Source organism: Siphateles boraxobius, unplaced genomic scaffold (assembly GCF_051911475.1).
Source record: "Siphateles boraxobius isolate OS27281-9 unplaced genomic scaffold, OSU_SipBor_1 7, whole genome shotgun sequence".
NCBI lineage: Eukaryota > Metazoa > Chordata > Actinopteri > Cypriniformes > Leuciscidae > Siphateles > Siphateles boraxobius.
This window is the reverse complement of record NW_027509197.1, coordinates 40,837,331-40,851,523: the sequence shown is the minus strand read 5'-3', so window position 1 is coordinate 40,851,523 and position 14,193 is coordinate 40,837,331. Positions and strand designations below refer to the sequence as shown.

Sequence of the window (14,193 nt, the reverse complement as noted above, 5' to 3'; positions counted from 1 at the left end):
CTAACGATATTAAAAATCAACATATATCAGCCGATACCGATATGGTGGCCCGCCGATATATCCTGCATCCTTAAAAATAAAAGAAATTATATTTATTATATATATATTTTTAAATATATTATATGCTTGGGACATTACTTTTAATGGTGAGACTATTGTTTTTGTATTAATCAAGCACTCAAAATGTATATAAAAAGTTTGATTAAGATTTATCGGCCAAATATCGGTTATCGGCTTTCATATATAAAGAATTATCGGTATCGGCCAAAATTTTCATATTAGTGCATCGCTATTTATTTTACACACACGTACACATACAGTACACGTACAGCACCGGTCAAAAGTTTGGAAACATTACTATTTTTAATGTTTTTGAAAGACGTCTCTTATGCTCATGCAACTAATTGAAACCCTGCTCTGCTTTCTCTAACTCGATCTCACAGAGTCTCAAGACAAATATGACGGCAGAGACGTGGAGAAGCTTCTCCGAGATGATGCTCTGGTGGAAGGATACCTCACATGGAGACACTTCGTTGTGGACGACACCTTAAAGATGATCGACGAGAGCTTCCAGTGGAGGAGAGAGTTTCAGCTCAACGGTGTGTGTGTGTGAGTGTGTGTGTGTGTGTGTGTGTGTGTGAGTGATGCTTTTTCACAGAAACAGACTGAAATGAGGAAGTTACTCACATGATAGTTCCTGTTGCGAATCTCGTGAAAGACAAACATGTCCTGGCCACATTTTTCAAAAAGAAAATTCAACAAATTTTCCAGACTTATGTGATCTTTTGCCGTGTGAAATAATTTTAATGACAGTTTCCGTCTAAAACTGTCTGAAATATGTCATAATTTTGACTTTCTATGTCAGTTATGAGATGAAAAGTCGAAATTGACATACCCAGTATGTACATCTTTCTGTTATAAATGACTTAGTATGTCATCATTTTGACACTGTTAAAAATATGACTTAGAAAGTCAAAATTATGACATACTATGCTAAAAATATGACTTAGTACGTCATAATTTTGACTTGTCATCACATAAACAACTTAGTGAGTCATATTAATAACAGAATGTCGAAATTATGACTATGTTATAATTTCAACTTTTCATCTCATAATTGACTTTATTTATAACATAGAAAGATGAAATTATTATGTACTTATTAGTATCCAAACACGTCCTGGCCACATTTACCAAAAAGAAAATGTAACTTATTTTAGGACTAATACAATCTTTTGCAGTGTGAAATTATTTTAATGACAGTTTCCAACCCCATAAAATCTCTCTCTGAAATATGAGTGAAAGCATTTACTGACCACTGTAATGATCAGTCCTGTAATACTGATCAATATCATTTTATTAATAATATTTTCCTTTTGATCCCAATGACAACATGAGTTCCTTATGGATGAATGGTGACTATATTTATAGAGATTTAGAGAATGGCTTTACAGAACTGTTTTGTGCTCGTCAGAAATGCTGATTGTATGCTGATCTCGAGCGACACAATCCTCTTCTTGTCTGTCTCTCGTCTTTAAATCCTTCAGTGTGTTCATTCAGTTATTTCAGCTGATTTATGCAGCAAAGTAACTTTCATTGCTACCCAACCAAATCAGTCAGTGTTGATTTTCTCTTATCAAATGTTCACTGTTGCTAAACTGATAGTGTTGTGATGAGTCGAGAATGTGATGAATGAATGGTATTTAGTTTTGTTGTTGTTCCTGCTGTAGATCTGGCGGAGAACAGTATTCCCCGCTGGATGTTCGAGAGCGGGGCGGTTTACCTTCACGGATACGACAAAGAAGGGAACAAACTCTGTAGGTGGAGGTTAATCCTGCTTTGCATGTTATAAACGCCGTTTTTAATTGAAATAAAACGTGCTTACAGAAATTCAGTGGAAAGACGTGGTGGAAATCATGCCTTAATACTTAAATAGATTTAGTTTTTTTACTGATTTACTTAATTTTGAGTCTACTTGACTACAAAAACATACTACAACGTTTATTGTATATATATGTATGTATATATATATATAAACATGAAAACTTTGGGGGGGAAAAGCGTTTTAAATATTTTTTTATATATATTTTTTTCTTAAAACTGTTTTTCAATGCTTTCGTGCCATTTCAGAGCAAGTAGATCAGAGTAAAAAAAAAAATTGTTTTACGAATATATATATATATATATATATATATATATATATATATATATATATAAGATTTGTATATATATATATATATATATATTAGAAAAAATGCATATATTGTTAGTATAATTTATAATTCAGTGCAACTTAAAAAAAATAATAATAATAATACAAAAAATTATATATATATACACGAGGTTCACTTTAAAAGTACTTCATTTACACTAAGACTGTGTGATATATGCGTGTTTAATATATATATATATATATATATATGAGAGAAAGCACAACGAATTTAAGTTATGATTATGTTTCCAGTGGCCTTAATCCATGCACAGCTTTTCAAAATGTCACATAAGCTGTTTTAAATAAGTGTTTTGCAGAGTGGCGCTACGAATTTTCTAAAATTTCTAAAATATATATATATATATATATATATAAAAATTCTAAATTATATAAGTGTATATAAATATATACAGGCGCATTTGTTGAACACTAATTTAACATGCCACAATAAAACCAGATTTTAGAAAATTCGTAGCGCCACTCTGCAAAACACTTATTTAAAACCTTCAATATTTCATACAAAACGCTTTTGTGACATTTTGAAAAGCTGTGCATGGATTAAGGCCACTGGAAACATAATCATAACATAAATTCGCTGTGCTTTCTCAGTGTAAATGAAGTACTTTTATTACAAATGCAGCATTTATTTGTCATTTATTAATCAATAAATGAAATCCATCCATCTGTATTTCTTCCCGTGTGTTTGTGTTTGTGTGTGTGTGTGTGTGTGTTTGATATAGTCTGGTTCAGAGTGAAACTCCACGTGAAGGATGCCAAGACGACAGTGGATAAGAAGAGGTATGTGGCGTTCTGGTTGGAGCGCTACGCTAAGCGAGAGCCAGGAATGCCACTGACGGTCGTGTTCGACATGACAGAGTCCGGACTCAGTAATATAGTGAGTTATTCACTTTACTCCACATGCTCATAAAATAAGAACACCAAAATCAGGTGTAAAATGTTTAAATACTGACAATGCTACACACACTCTGCACAAATAACTAGTGCAGGCAACGATTAAACGCATGCAAAATAAATTTGTGTTTACATAATATATGTGTAGTGTACTGTGTATAATTATTTTGTATATATAAATACACACACATATCCATGTATATATTGAAGAAATATTGTCATATTTATGCATAATTTATATTACAGTAGTCAACATTTGAAGTGGATCAAAACTTTATCAAAGTTATACATGAATTTCGAACATTACACGTTTGATCCACTTCAAATGTTGACTACTGTATATAAGTTTAAATATTTTATATATTAATAATTTTTTTCTTAAATATATATATACACATGCTAGTAGTGCTGGGCGGTTTGACCAAAAATTTATATCACGTTTTTTTTCAAAATTATGCCGGTTTTCCGGTTTATGACGGTTTTTTTTCATGCATAATCAGGTGTTCAAAGCATTTTCTACTGGTTGAGAGAGGAATTACTGCAGTAAATTGACTTAGGATGGTCTATTTTACTGTCATTAGTGAATATTGTAGAATAGAATAGCGCCCAGTATGACCTAAAATTGTTATTTCTTAACGTTCTAATAACGTTCTTATAACCAGGAAATAACGTTAATACAACGTTTATATAACAGGAGAATTGTACGTTCTAATGACGTTTGAATGATGTTCTTATAACCAAGCAAGAACGTTAATACAACGTTTATATAACGGGAGAATTGTACGTTCTAATGACGTTTGAATGATGTTCTTATAACCAAGCAAGAACGTTAATACAACGTTTATATAACGGGAGAATTGAACGTTCTTATAACGTTTTGAATAAAGTTCTTATAACCAAGAAATAACGTTAATACAACGTCTAAAAAACTGGACATTTTGAATGTCTCTAGAACATTCTGAAATAACGTTAACGTTTTTATAACTTAATGGTAACGTTGTGAAAACGTTCTTATAACCTAAAACTGTTAGCTGGGGAAGAGGAGAGATTCGCGATTGCACTGAACACGTTTTAAGTGCAGGATTCTCTGAGCGAACACAGAGAAAATAGACCTATTTTAACAAGAGCCGCGTGTATCTGAGAGCGCGGTACATTATATTCCGCGCGCGAGCAGAGAGATTCGCACTCGCGCATTATATTAATGTACTTTCGCGCTACAATAATGCGCTCCGCATCCATCGTCCATGTAACGTAACAGACACTGCTGTTTGTTTACTCTCACTCGTCGCTGCTTAGAAGTGCAACATTGTAAAGGGTCCGTCTGAAACAGTGTCGTGCAGCGTAACGTTCGTTCCGAATGTTGTGTAATTAAATACACCGGTATGACGGATTATTCAAAATCAATATCGTGACGAAAATATAAACCGGTTTTCGGTTTGAACCGGTTTACCGCCCAGCACTAACACATGCATATGTGTGTATTTATATATACAAAATATACATTTTGTAAACACAAAGTTTTATATAAACGAACAGAACTTTTATTTTGGATGCGATTAATCACGATTAATCGTTGCCCAGCACTACAAATAACAAATATTTAGAGCGTTCCTCTTTCAAAAGAACATGAAGCACAAATAATAATAGTTACAGCCCAATATCATAGTTCAGAATTAGTTTTAGTGTTTGGATGTACCTCACATAAACCGATGAAGAAAAGTGAACCTCGTTTGTTCTGATTAGTAGATTAGCAAGTCATTTTAAGGTCATTATCTGTATTATATAAACGTGATTATATGCTGTATGAGTCGAAGGTGCAGAGGGACAGACGCCCTTCAACGCTTCGCAGATTAACGTGGCCTTTAAATCTCTTCGGTCAATCCAACTCGCTTGCTTAATCCAAGAGACTTTCCCGTCAAACAGCAAATGTCCTCGTCTCATGTTTCTGGCCAAAGCTGAGCCTCATCAAACCTAATGCCAGAATTACAGTGCGCTTTAATTAATGCTTATCTTATATGACTGTAAATTGGTTTTGCATGTTTATAATATGAAGGACTGTCATGTGATAGTGTCTTCATTATGGCGACTAGGGGTTTAACGCTTTTCTGTAAAATATCAAGTATTTTGAAAAGGATCTGAACATTATTCACACCAACTTTAGCAGCAAAATTACCTCAAAATATGACTTTTTGAATGATCTCTAGAAACACAAAACCTGCTTCTCTTGAGTTTGAATCTCGCTGCGTCTCTAATGTTGATCCTATAGCTTATAAAGAGCTTAACGTGCTTCCAGTTATATATTTCACTCGCTTTAATTCTGATTCTTGGGGAATTTCTTCAAATAAAATAGTTAGAAAGTCAAGTCACCTATTTATGCAGCGCTTTTTACAGTACAGAGTGTTTCAAAGCAGCTTTACAGAGATAACAGGAAAATAATGCAACAAAATGTGTTTCTAGAAGAAAATAGCGTCACATTCCAGCTTAAGCAAGTTCGGCAATGGTTCATTTCTATTGTAAAAACATTATTAATTTAGTTATATATATATATATAGCCGCTCTGGAGAAAACCGTGATGTCATCGTCCAGCTCAGTTCTCTTATAATAGTGTCAATGCAGGCAGAGCAATAATATTGTTGAATATTAAATATTAAATGTCCCCAACTAAGCAGACAAAGGCGAAAAATGTAAAAAGTTGTTTGTTTTCCTCCAAATTATACCATGACCATGCCAAGTGAATAAATATTCCATATAAAAACCATTCTGTTGTTTTCCTGTAATAAACTTTCATTGAAAAGTCAGTAATGCAAAAGGTTGTTGCTTCAAGGAACGAATATGGAGAGCAAATGTAAGCGTCAACAACAAACGGAGCTAAAGGTTACTCGAGTAAACAACAGGATTGCACAATCTGTTCAGATCAGAATGACTAACCGGTTGTAGTAGTGTACTAGTAGTGATCGTGTTGATCAGTGTGTGTATTCAGTACTGTGGTTAGTGGTTAGATTTGACCCCAACGGTGACCTGTAACAGTTAGTTACCTAATGGATTAACGGCTGCGTTACAGTTTAACATGAAACAACGGTTTAGTCTTCATGAAGTGGGTCAGTGATAAACACTCACTGACATGCATTTCAATATTCAACAATTCAAATTGAAATTGAAAAATGCTTGATATATTAAATAAATTTGGATTTTTCTCTTCTTTTTTATCCAAAACTTAATGACCCAAACCCCCCCAAAAATACATGTTTTATAATAATGTAAAGCAGTCTTGCTCACTACTAGACAGGCAGATATATTTACCGCGGTATGAATGGTATAGTAAAATTACAGTATACACCATCATTTCATCCAGCTCTATAAATTATAGACTCTAAATCAATGAAAAGATTAAACTCTCCTATAACCGTTTGGAGAAACATCACGAAATTTGGCACATTTATTGCAAAGGATCTGAACATTATTCACACCAAATTTATGGTCTCTGCTTAAAACTCTCTAGCGCCACCATAAGCTTAAATTCTGAATTTTTTTTCATGATTATAAATTCTGACACTAGAAAGAATTGGACAACATAAATCTGCTGTTCTTGACTGTGTTTTGCTGCATCTAACGTTCTTTCCCATGTTCTTCTCTTCTAGGATATGGACTTTGTGAAATATATCATTAACTGCTTCAAAGTGTACTATCCAAAGTTTCTTTGTGAGTGTATTCTGTTTATTCAACCTTCTGTTATAGCAGACTTGATGAAAAGCCAATAAATAAATCAAATGTAATACATTCTTTTAACAAATCAAAATAAAACTTACTAAAAAAGATGTCAATGCACTGATAAATTACTGAAATATTGGTAAAACTTTACACTTAAGGTTCATTAGTTAACATTAATGTATTTACTAACATGAACTAACAATGAGCTATACATTTGCTGCAGTATTTATTAATCTTTGTTAATGTTAGTTAATAAAAATCCAGCTGTTCATTGTTTGTTCATGTTAGTTCACAGTGCATTAACTAATGTTAACAAAATACAACCTTTGATTTTAATGATGTATTAGTAAATGTTGAAATTAATATTATCTAAGATTAATAAATGCTGAAGAAGTATTGCTCATTCTCAGTTTATGTTAACTAATAAACCTTATTGTAAAGTGTTACCGAAATATTAAAAGTGTTACCGAAATAGCTTAAAGGGATTTGGCTGTCACAAAAACGTTGGGAATCTCTGTATTATAGAAAGATTTCCAAAATGTCCTCATTTTACAGATTATAACTTTCCACAGTCACTTGGTTTGTTTAAACATTTATGTATTTTTTGTTTTAATCACAGCCAAAATGATCATGTATGAGATGCCCTGGATCATGAATGGTGAGTTGTGATTGGTTGATAAATGACAGATCTTTGGAATGATGTTCATTTGTTCTAACTATGAACCATCACGGAGACGCTATTTTCTTCTAGAAACACATTTTGTTGCATTATTTTCCTGTTATCTCTGTAAAGCTGCTTTGAAACACTCTGTATTGTAAAAAGCGCTGTATAATAAATGTGACTTGACTAGCTTGTCTTGTGTGCCGCAGCCGCCTGGAAGATCGTGAAGACGTGGCTCGGCCCCGATGCCATCAGTAAACTCAAGTTTGTCACCAAGAGTGACATCCAGACGTACGTCGGCCCCGAACACCTTCCACCGTACATGGGAGGAACGGTACGTAAATATAAGACGAGGATTACTTTGAACTGGGCTTTGGCACAAATCTCACGTTTCCATTTCAATTCACAAGCTTGCAATAATCTAAAACTATTAGGGCTGGGTAAAAGAAAAAGAAAAAATTTGATTAAAGGGGTCCTATAATGCCCTTTTCACAAGATGTAAAATAAGTTTCTGATGTCCCCAGAGTGTGTGTGTGAAGTTTTAGCCCAAAACACCCCACAGACATTTTTTATATCATGTTAAAATTGTCACCTTTTGAGGGTGAGCAAAAACGTGCCATTTGTGTGTGTCCCTTTAAATGCAAATGAGCTGCTGCTCCCGGCGCAGAGGGCGGAGCTTCGAGAGCTCCTGTGTGTGTGTGTGTGTGTGTGTGTGTGTGTGTGTGTGTGTGTGTGTGTGTGTGTGTAATCCAGCATTAATGGCAAGGAGAGACTCTTATACTGTGAGCGGCTCATATGAGCAGTTTCTCACTCATTTCTTCTTCCAGCTCGTGATTGTGGCGTTTCTCTGAGGTTTAGAATCCAGTATTCCTGTAGTAATTTTGTCTTTTATGAGTTTAATAAAGAACTCTGTCTCGTATTAAGTAAGTGTTTTTTCCTTATCCAAATATCTTGAATGTAACTCGACACCCTTGCCTCATTTAATATGCGCAGTCCTATGAATATGCAAATGAGCCCTGCCTCCACTCACTCACTCACTCACACGTTGACGATCACACGTTGATCTGATTGGTTACAAGGTAGTTTGTGACGTCAGAAACACCAGCGATTTCAAACCGTGTTTTTGAGACTGTCTTTGGTTCAAAAAAATACTCAGCAATGCTGTCGACTTATGAATTTACACATGGTTTGTTTTATACCACAGGGGGACATTTTAAGTAAAATATGGCTTTAAGATTTTTGATAATATTCTTTTGTTTTATCTAATAGGACCAATTCAAGTACAGTTATCCGCCTCTCCTGGACGACGACTTCCAGTCTCCAATCTGTGAAAACGGTCCAATCGTCAGCGAGGATGAGAGTGACATCAAGGATTTAGAGTCCGACTCCAAAGAAACTCTCGAGTCCAGTTTCAATGAGCAATCCATCAGACCAAAGAAGGTATACCTCGTTTCCTCACGTCTAGGTCACATTTCCCCCAAAAAATCCAAAGAAATTATATTTTGCAAGATTATTTTGCAATGCATTTTACGGTTTTGCATTATTTGAATTAGGCAATAAAAAAGTGCAAAAATTAACTTAATTTCTGGCAAAACCTTATAATGCATTTTTTTTTTTTTTACAGGAACTATTGATGAAATTATATATATTGTGCATATATGAATTTGCTCAAATTTTTTTTGCACTGGATTTTGCATACGCACACTTTTGGATCTTGGTAAAAAAAAGAAATGGTGCACGAAATATTCACTTCATTTTCTGGTGAAACTTTACTTTACAATGCAGTTTGTTAAATAAACTAACAATAAACAATACTTCTACAGCATTTATTAATCTTAGTTTGTGTTCTAAGTTTACTAATACATTATTAAAAACAGAAGTTGTGTCTGTTAACAGTTAATGCACTGTGAACTAACATGAAGAAGCAGTGAACAGTTGTATTTTTATAAACTAACATTAACAAAGGTAATAAATGCTGTAAGCTATATTGCTCATAGTTCATATTAACTAATGTTAAAAAAAATCTTATTGTAAAGTGGTAACACTGTCATTTATGCAAAATATTTTCTTTCTTTTGATTTTGAAATGTGGCCCAGACATGTTCCTCGTGTCTCTGAGATTTAACTCCTCTATGCCTGATTTACAGATTCTTTTCTTACTTTTAAAACTTCTGTCCATTCTTCTCATACTTTTGATTAAATCATGCAATAACGCATGCATTTGCTTCTGAATCAAAACTCATCACAACGTCTGCGAGTTAAAATCAAAGCATGCTAATGCTGCAGCTTTAATAACGCGGCTGAGACCTTGTAGTGAGATGATAATCATGTGATCATGTTAAAATCAGGTGACTCGACTCCTAACTCCAATTTATAATAAAAATAATAATAATACAATGTGATGGTTTTCAGCATTTAGACAATGTTCAATAAATGTTCAATGATAAATAGCAGTATTTACCATGTATTTTTTTTTACTAAAACATAAAATTGAATGAAAAACAAATTTAACATTTTGTTTTTAACTTAGAAGAAATAATGCAGCTGATTCACACATTCAAGTATTGATCAAAAAAAGAATGCATGAACATAGAATAAAACATTTAAATCTTTTTGTTTAAAAGTAGAGGCTTTTGTTCCTTGTTTTGATATATTGCATGTTCAGATATTCATACAACAAAAGAAAATGATCAGAAATGCTGGCAGTGGCTGGCAGCTTTTTTTTAAACGGTGGTGGGTAAAGAGTTAATTTGTGATTTTCTTTGTGCTTTTGTCATTTTATTAGTTTTTAAAAAATATATATTTTTATGTTTTAGTTTAGTATTAGTTGATTTATTTCCAGTTCATAATTTTAGTACTTCAACTTAAACATATCAGTGTATTGCCAGGGCAACATTTTTTTTATTTAGGTTTAATTTATTTTTATGTTTTAGTTATTTATACATTTCCAGTTAATAACTTTAGTGCTTCAACGTAAACTTATGTAAGATTATTCTCAACATTTTTTAATTTTAAGTTTTTATTTAAGTTTTTCAACTTTTATTGCAGCTTTATTCAAATGAACACTTTTTTTAAATAGCTTTGTTTACGATACTAACCCCGTTTGAAACCCGATGCATTGTGCTGCATATCCGTCATTATCACTCAGCCCTGATCTGATCTGATCTTCTGTTCTGTTAGCAGACGTGTTGATTGACGTCACATTGAATAAATATGCTAATTATAATAGCGACGGCTAATGCGCTCAAACATCTCATTGATCGCTGCAGATTCATCATGTGACTCTCAAACTCTCAGCATGAGCTCAGAGGTTCAGATGATTGATTTGTGATTGAGATCTTCACTCATTTTCGAGTGTAAAGGCCCGTTTACACTAAGAATGATACAATACTATATTAGCGAATCACGATATTGTTCTGTTTATTCTGTAAATGATCAAGCTCTTTAAAGCAGGATGGATTCTGATTGGCTGTCAATGTTTTTATCGTTCATCAGCTGGAAAAAAATATTTCTCAAAATGATTCCAACGATATTGTTTCTCTGTGCCGTTTGTACTGTGGACTCTGCTATTCTTACATATTTAGAATTATCTTTTTTTAGAACTATATCTTTATCGTTATAGTTATCGTCCTTGGTGTGAACAAGCCATAAGGCTGCACGATATACTGGGAAAAATATTTATATTGCGATATGGCTTTGTGCAATTGTCAAATCCGGGAAAACATATGCGCCAGCGGTTTCAGATTGTTTCAGAATGGTTTGGTTCATATAAAGTCTCAATTGTGTGTTAAAAATCAGAATAGCGTGACAAGTCGCAATTGTGTGTTATAAAGTCAGAATTGCATGATATAAAGTCGCAATTGAAAGTCAGAATTGCGTGATAAGTCGCAATTGAAAGTCAGAAGTTCGTGATATAAAGTCGCAATTGTGAGTAGAAAAGTCAGAATTGCGTGACAGTCGCAATTGTGTGTTATAAAGTCAGAATTGTGAGTAGAAAAGTCAGAATTGCGTGACAGTCGCAATTGTGTGTTATAAAGTCAGAATTGCGTGATATTAAGTCGCAATTGAAAGTCAGAATTGCGTTATAAAGTCGTTATTGCGTGTTATAAAGTCAGAATTGTTAGTTGAAAAGTCGCAATTGTGTGTTATAAAGTCAGAATTGCGTGATATTAAGTCGCAATTGAAAGTCAGAATTGCGTGTTATAAAGTCAGAATTGTGAGTTGAAAAGTCAGAATTGCGTGACAAAGTCGCAATTGTGTGTTATAAAGTCAGAATTGCGTGATATTAAGTCGCAATTGAAAGTCAGAATTGCGTGATATAAAGTCACAATTGAGAGAAATAAAGTCAGAATTGTGAGTTTAAAAGTCAGAATTGCGTGATATAAAGTCGCAATTGTGTGTTATAAAGTCAGAATTGCGTGATATTAAGCCGCAATTGAAAGTCAGAATTGCGTGATATAAAGTCGCAATTGCGTGTTATAAAGTCAGAATTGTGAGTTTAAAAGTCAGAATTGCGTGATATAAAGTCGCAATTGAGAGAAATAAAGTCAGAATAGCGTGACAAGTCGCAATTGTGTGTTATAAAGTCAGAATTGTGTGATATTAAAGCCGCAATTGAAAGTCAGAATTGCGTGATATAAAGTTGCAATTGAGGGTTATAAAGTCAGAATTGCGAAATGTAAAGTCAGAATTGTTTGACAAATTTGCAATTGCGTGTTATAAAGTCAGAATTGTGAAATGTAAAGTCGCAATTGCGTGTTATGAAGTCAGAATTGTGAGAAAGTCGCAATTGCGTGTTATAAAGTCAGAATTGTGAAATGTAAAGTCGCAATTGCGTGTTATAAAGTCAGAATTGTGGAATGTAAAGTCGCAATTGCGTGTTATAAAGTCAGAATTGTGGAATGTAAAGTCGCAATTGCGTGTTATAAAGTCAGAATTGCGTGTTATAAAGTCAGAATTGCGAGATATAAAGTCAGAATTGTGAGAAAGTCGCAATTGCGTGTTATAAAGTCAGAATTGCGTGTTATAAAGTCAGAAATTCTACTTCCTGCTCAGCTACTGTTCGGACGCTCTCGCTTACTGCTCCGCGCTTTGCTCTATCGCTTTTATATTTCTATATTTTATCTCCTTTTATCACCTAATTTTAACTTCAGCAAATCAGCACAGTGCTCAAACGTTTGGATTACTACAAAAAAAAAGCAGAATTATTTTATTCAACCAGCCTCCCACTGAAAGCTTACATTCCGGGGAAGAGAAAACAAAACTGCCTACATTCATAAGGATAAGAAAATGCCTCCTCTGGAATCTACTTGCTGCTCCAACTGCCACAGACTTTTACAAAGGATTGCAATTCTTGAAACAAAGTTAATTGCGGGACCACCAAACCAGACGGAACACACAACAGAGCTTCGTCATGGACGTCCTCAGCATACAGCCGGTGAGTCCCATGAATCTAGTCCTTCTCGACAGGCCATACTGAGTGTAGAGAAACAAGCCGATCGTTTTACTAATCGATGGCACAAACAGGGTGCGAGACCCAAAGGCACTCGAGACATCAGATTGTCACGAGCATCACATATTACTGCAGTAGCATCCTCTACCCCAGATACGGCTCTGACAAGGACTGCAAACACTGGTCTCCTACCACCGCCTATACATCTTGAGAACAGATTTGAAGTATTAATGAATGAGGAATCCCCAAATTTGATGAATGTGATCACACACAGACAGAATCAGCCAGTAGCTAACACTGATGCTAACTGGGGCTCAAGGTCGAGCAGACAGCGGCACTCAGCTCACAGCGCAGCCGGGCCCAGGACTCTGATAGTGGGCGACTCCGTAATCAGAAACATTAATAGCAGGGATACAACAACGTGCTGCCTTCCACAAGCAACAACATCTGATGTAAACAGGGAACTTCAGAACATTCTGATGAAACATAAGACTGCAAATCGACTCATCATTCATGTGGGGAAGAATGATATTCATAAAGAGCAGTCGGAACTTCTTAAAAAGGATTTCAATGAACTTTTTGAAACACTTAAAAGACTGAAAGTTCAAACATTCATCAGTGGACCACTCCCAGCAAGAGGAACAAACAGGTTTTCACGGTTGCTTGGGCTTAATACATGGCTGCAAAAAACCTGCAATATAAAAGGAGTGAACTTTATTGACAACTTCAATCTTTTCTGGAGTCAGAGGCAACTGTTTCAACAGGATGGCCACCACCCAAACAAACTTGGTTCAAGAGTGCTAAAGGACAATATCTACTTCTCCCTCCGTCATCCTTCTGCAATGTGTGCCAATCCACTCAACCTGAATGGCACACACACACCTGGATACAGTATGAATGACCACAGGATTTCACTTCAGCCCCTGAATGGACAAGCGGTTGACACATCACACAAGGACAGTGATAACACCACTCAGCCACAACAACCTCTGCTCACGGACACAATCTCAGCTGAGCCCTGCCCACAGAGCTCACCACAGACAGACTGTGACATACCAGCACTGCTCCAAGATACAGCACCCAAGGATGACTTTCTGGAAAACAGCCAGGGAAACCAGGACAGCACATTACAGCCTCCAATAACACCAGAGCAAAAATCACTCTCACTGGAAACATTATCACTCTCTCCAGCATCTCCACTTCTGTGCTTCTCAGAGAAAATGGAACAACTGGTGCACGCTGGAACTAG

At 34.9% G+C, this 14,193-nt stretch overlaps 2 protein-coding genes across 3 annotated transcripts in view; one reads left to right on the top strand and one right to left on the bottom strand.

Moving 5' to 3' along the window:
- fancb (FA complementation group B) overlaps positions 1-14,193 on the bottom strand; it is a 58,299-nt gene that overhangs the window by 20,110 nt on the left and 23,996 nt on the right. The window contains exon 1 of one of the 2 annotated variants that reach the window (XM_077216454.1): positions 688-731. The exons of the other annotated variant lie outside the window; for it this stretch is intronic. The gene's annotated coding sequence lies outside the window, so the exon portion shown is untranslated. Of the gene's footprint in view, positions 1-687; positions 732-14,193 lie in introns of those variants that run through there. 2 annotated transcript variants of the gene reach the window in all.
- mospd2 (motile sperm domain containing 2) overlaps positions 1-14,193 on the top strand; it is a 35,928-nt gene that overhangs the window by 1,414 nt on the left and 20,321 nt on the right. Inside the window, exons 3-9 of the mRNA XM_077216462.1 lie at positions 444-599; positions 1,731-1,817; positions 2,953-3,107; positions 6,763-6,823; positions 7,452-7,490; positions 7,703-7,827; positions 8,763-8,933. Of these exons, the coding sequence (XP_077072577.1) occupies positions 444-599; positions 1,731-1,817; positions 2,953-3,107; positions 6,763-6,823; positions 7,452-7,490; positions 7,703-7,827; positions 8,763-8,933 (794 nt within the window). The remainder of the gene's footprint in view (positions 1-443; positions 600-1,730; positions 1,818-2,952; positions 3,108-6,762; positions 6,824-7,451; positions 7,491-7,702; positions 7,828-8,762; positions 8,934-14,193) is intronic.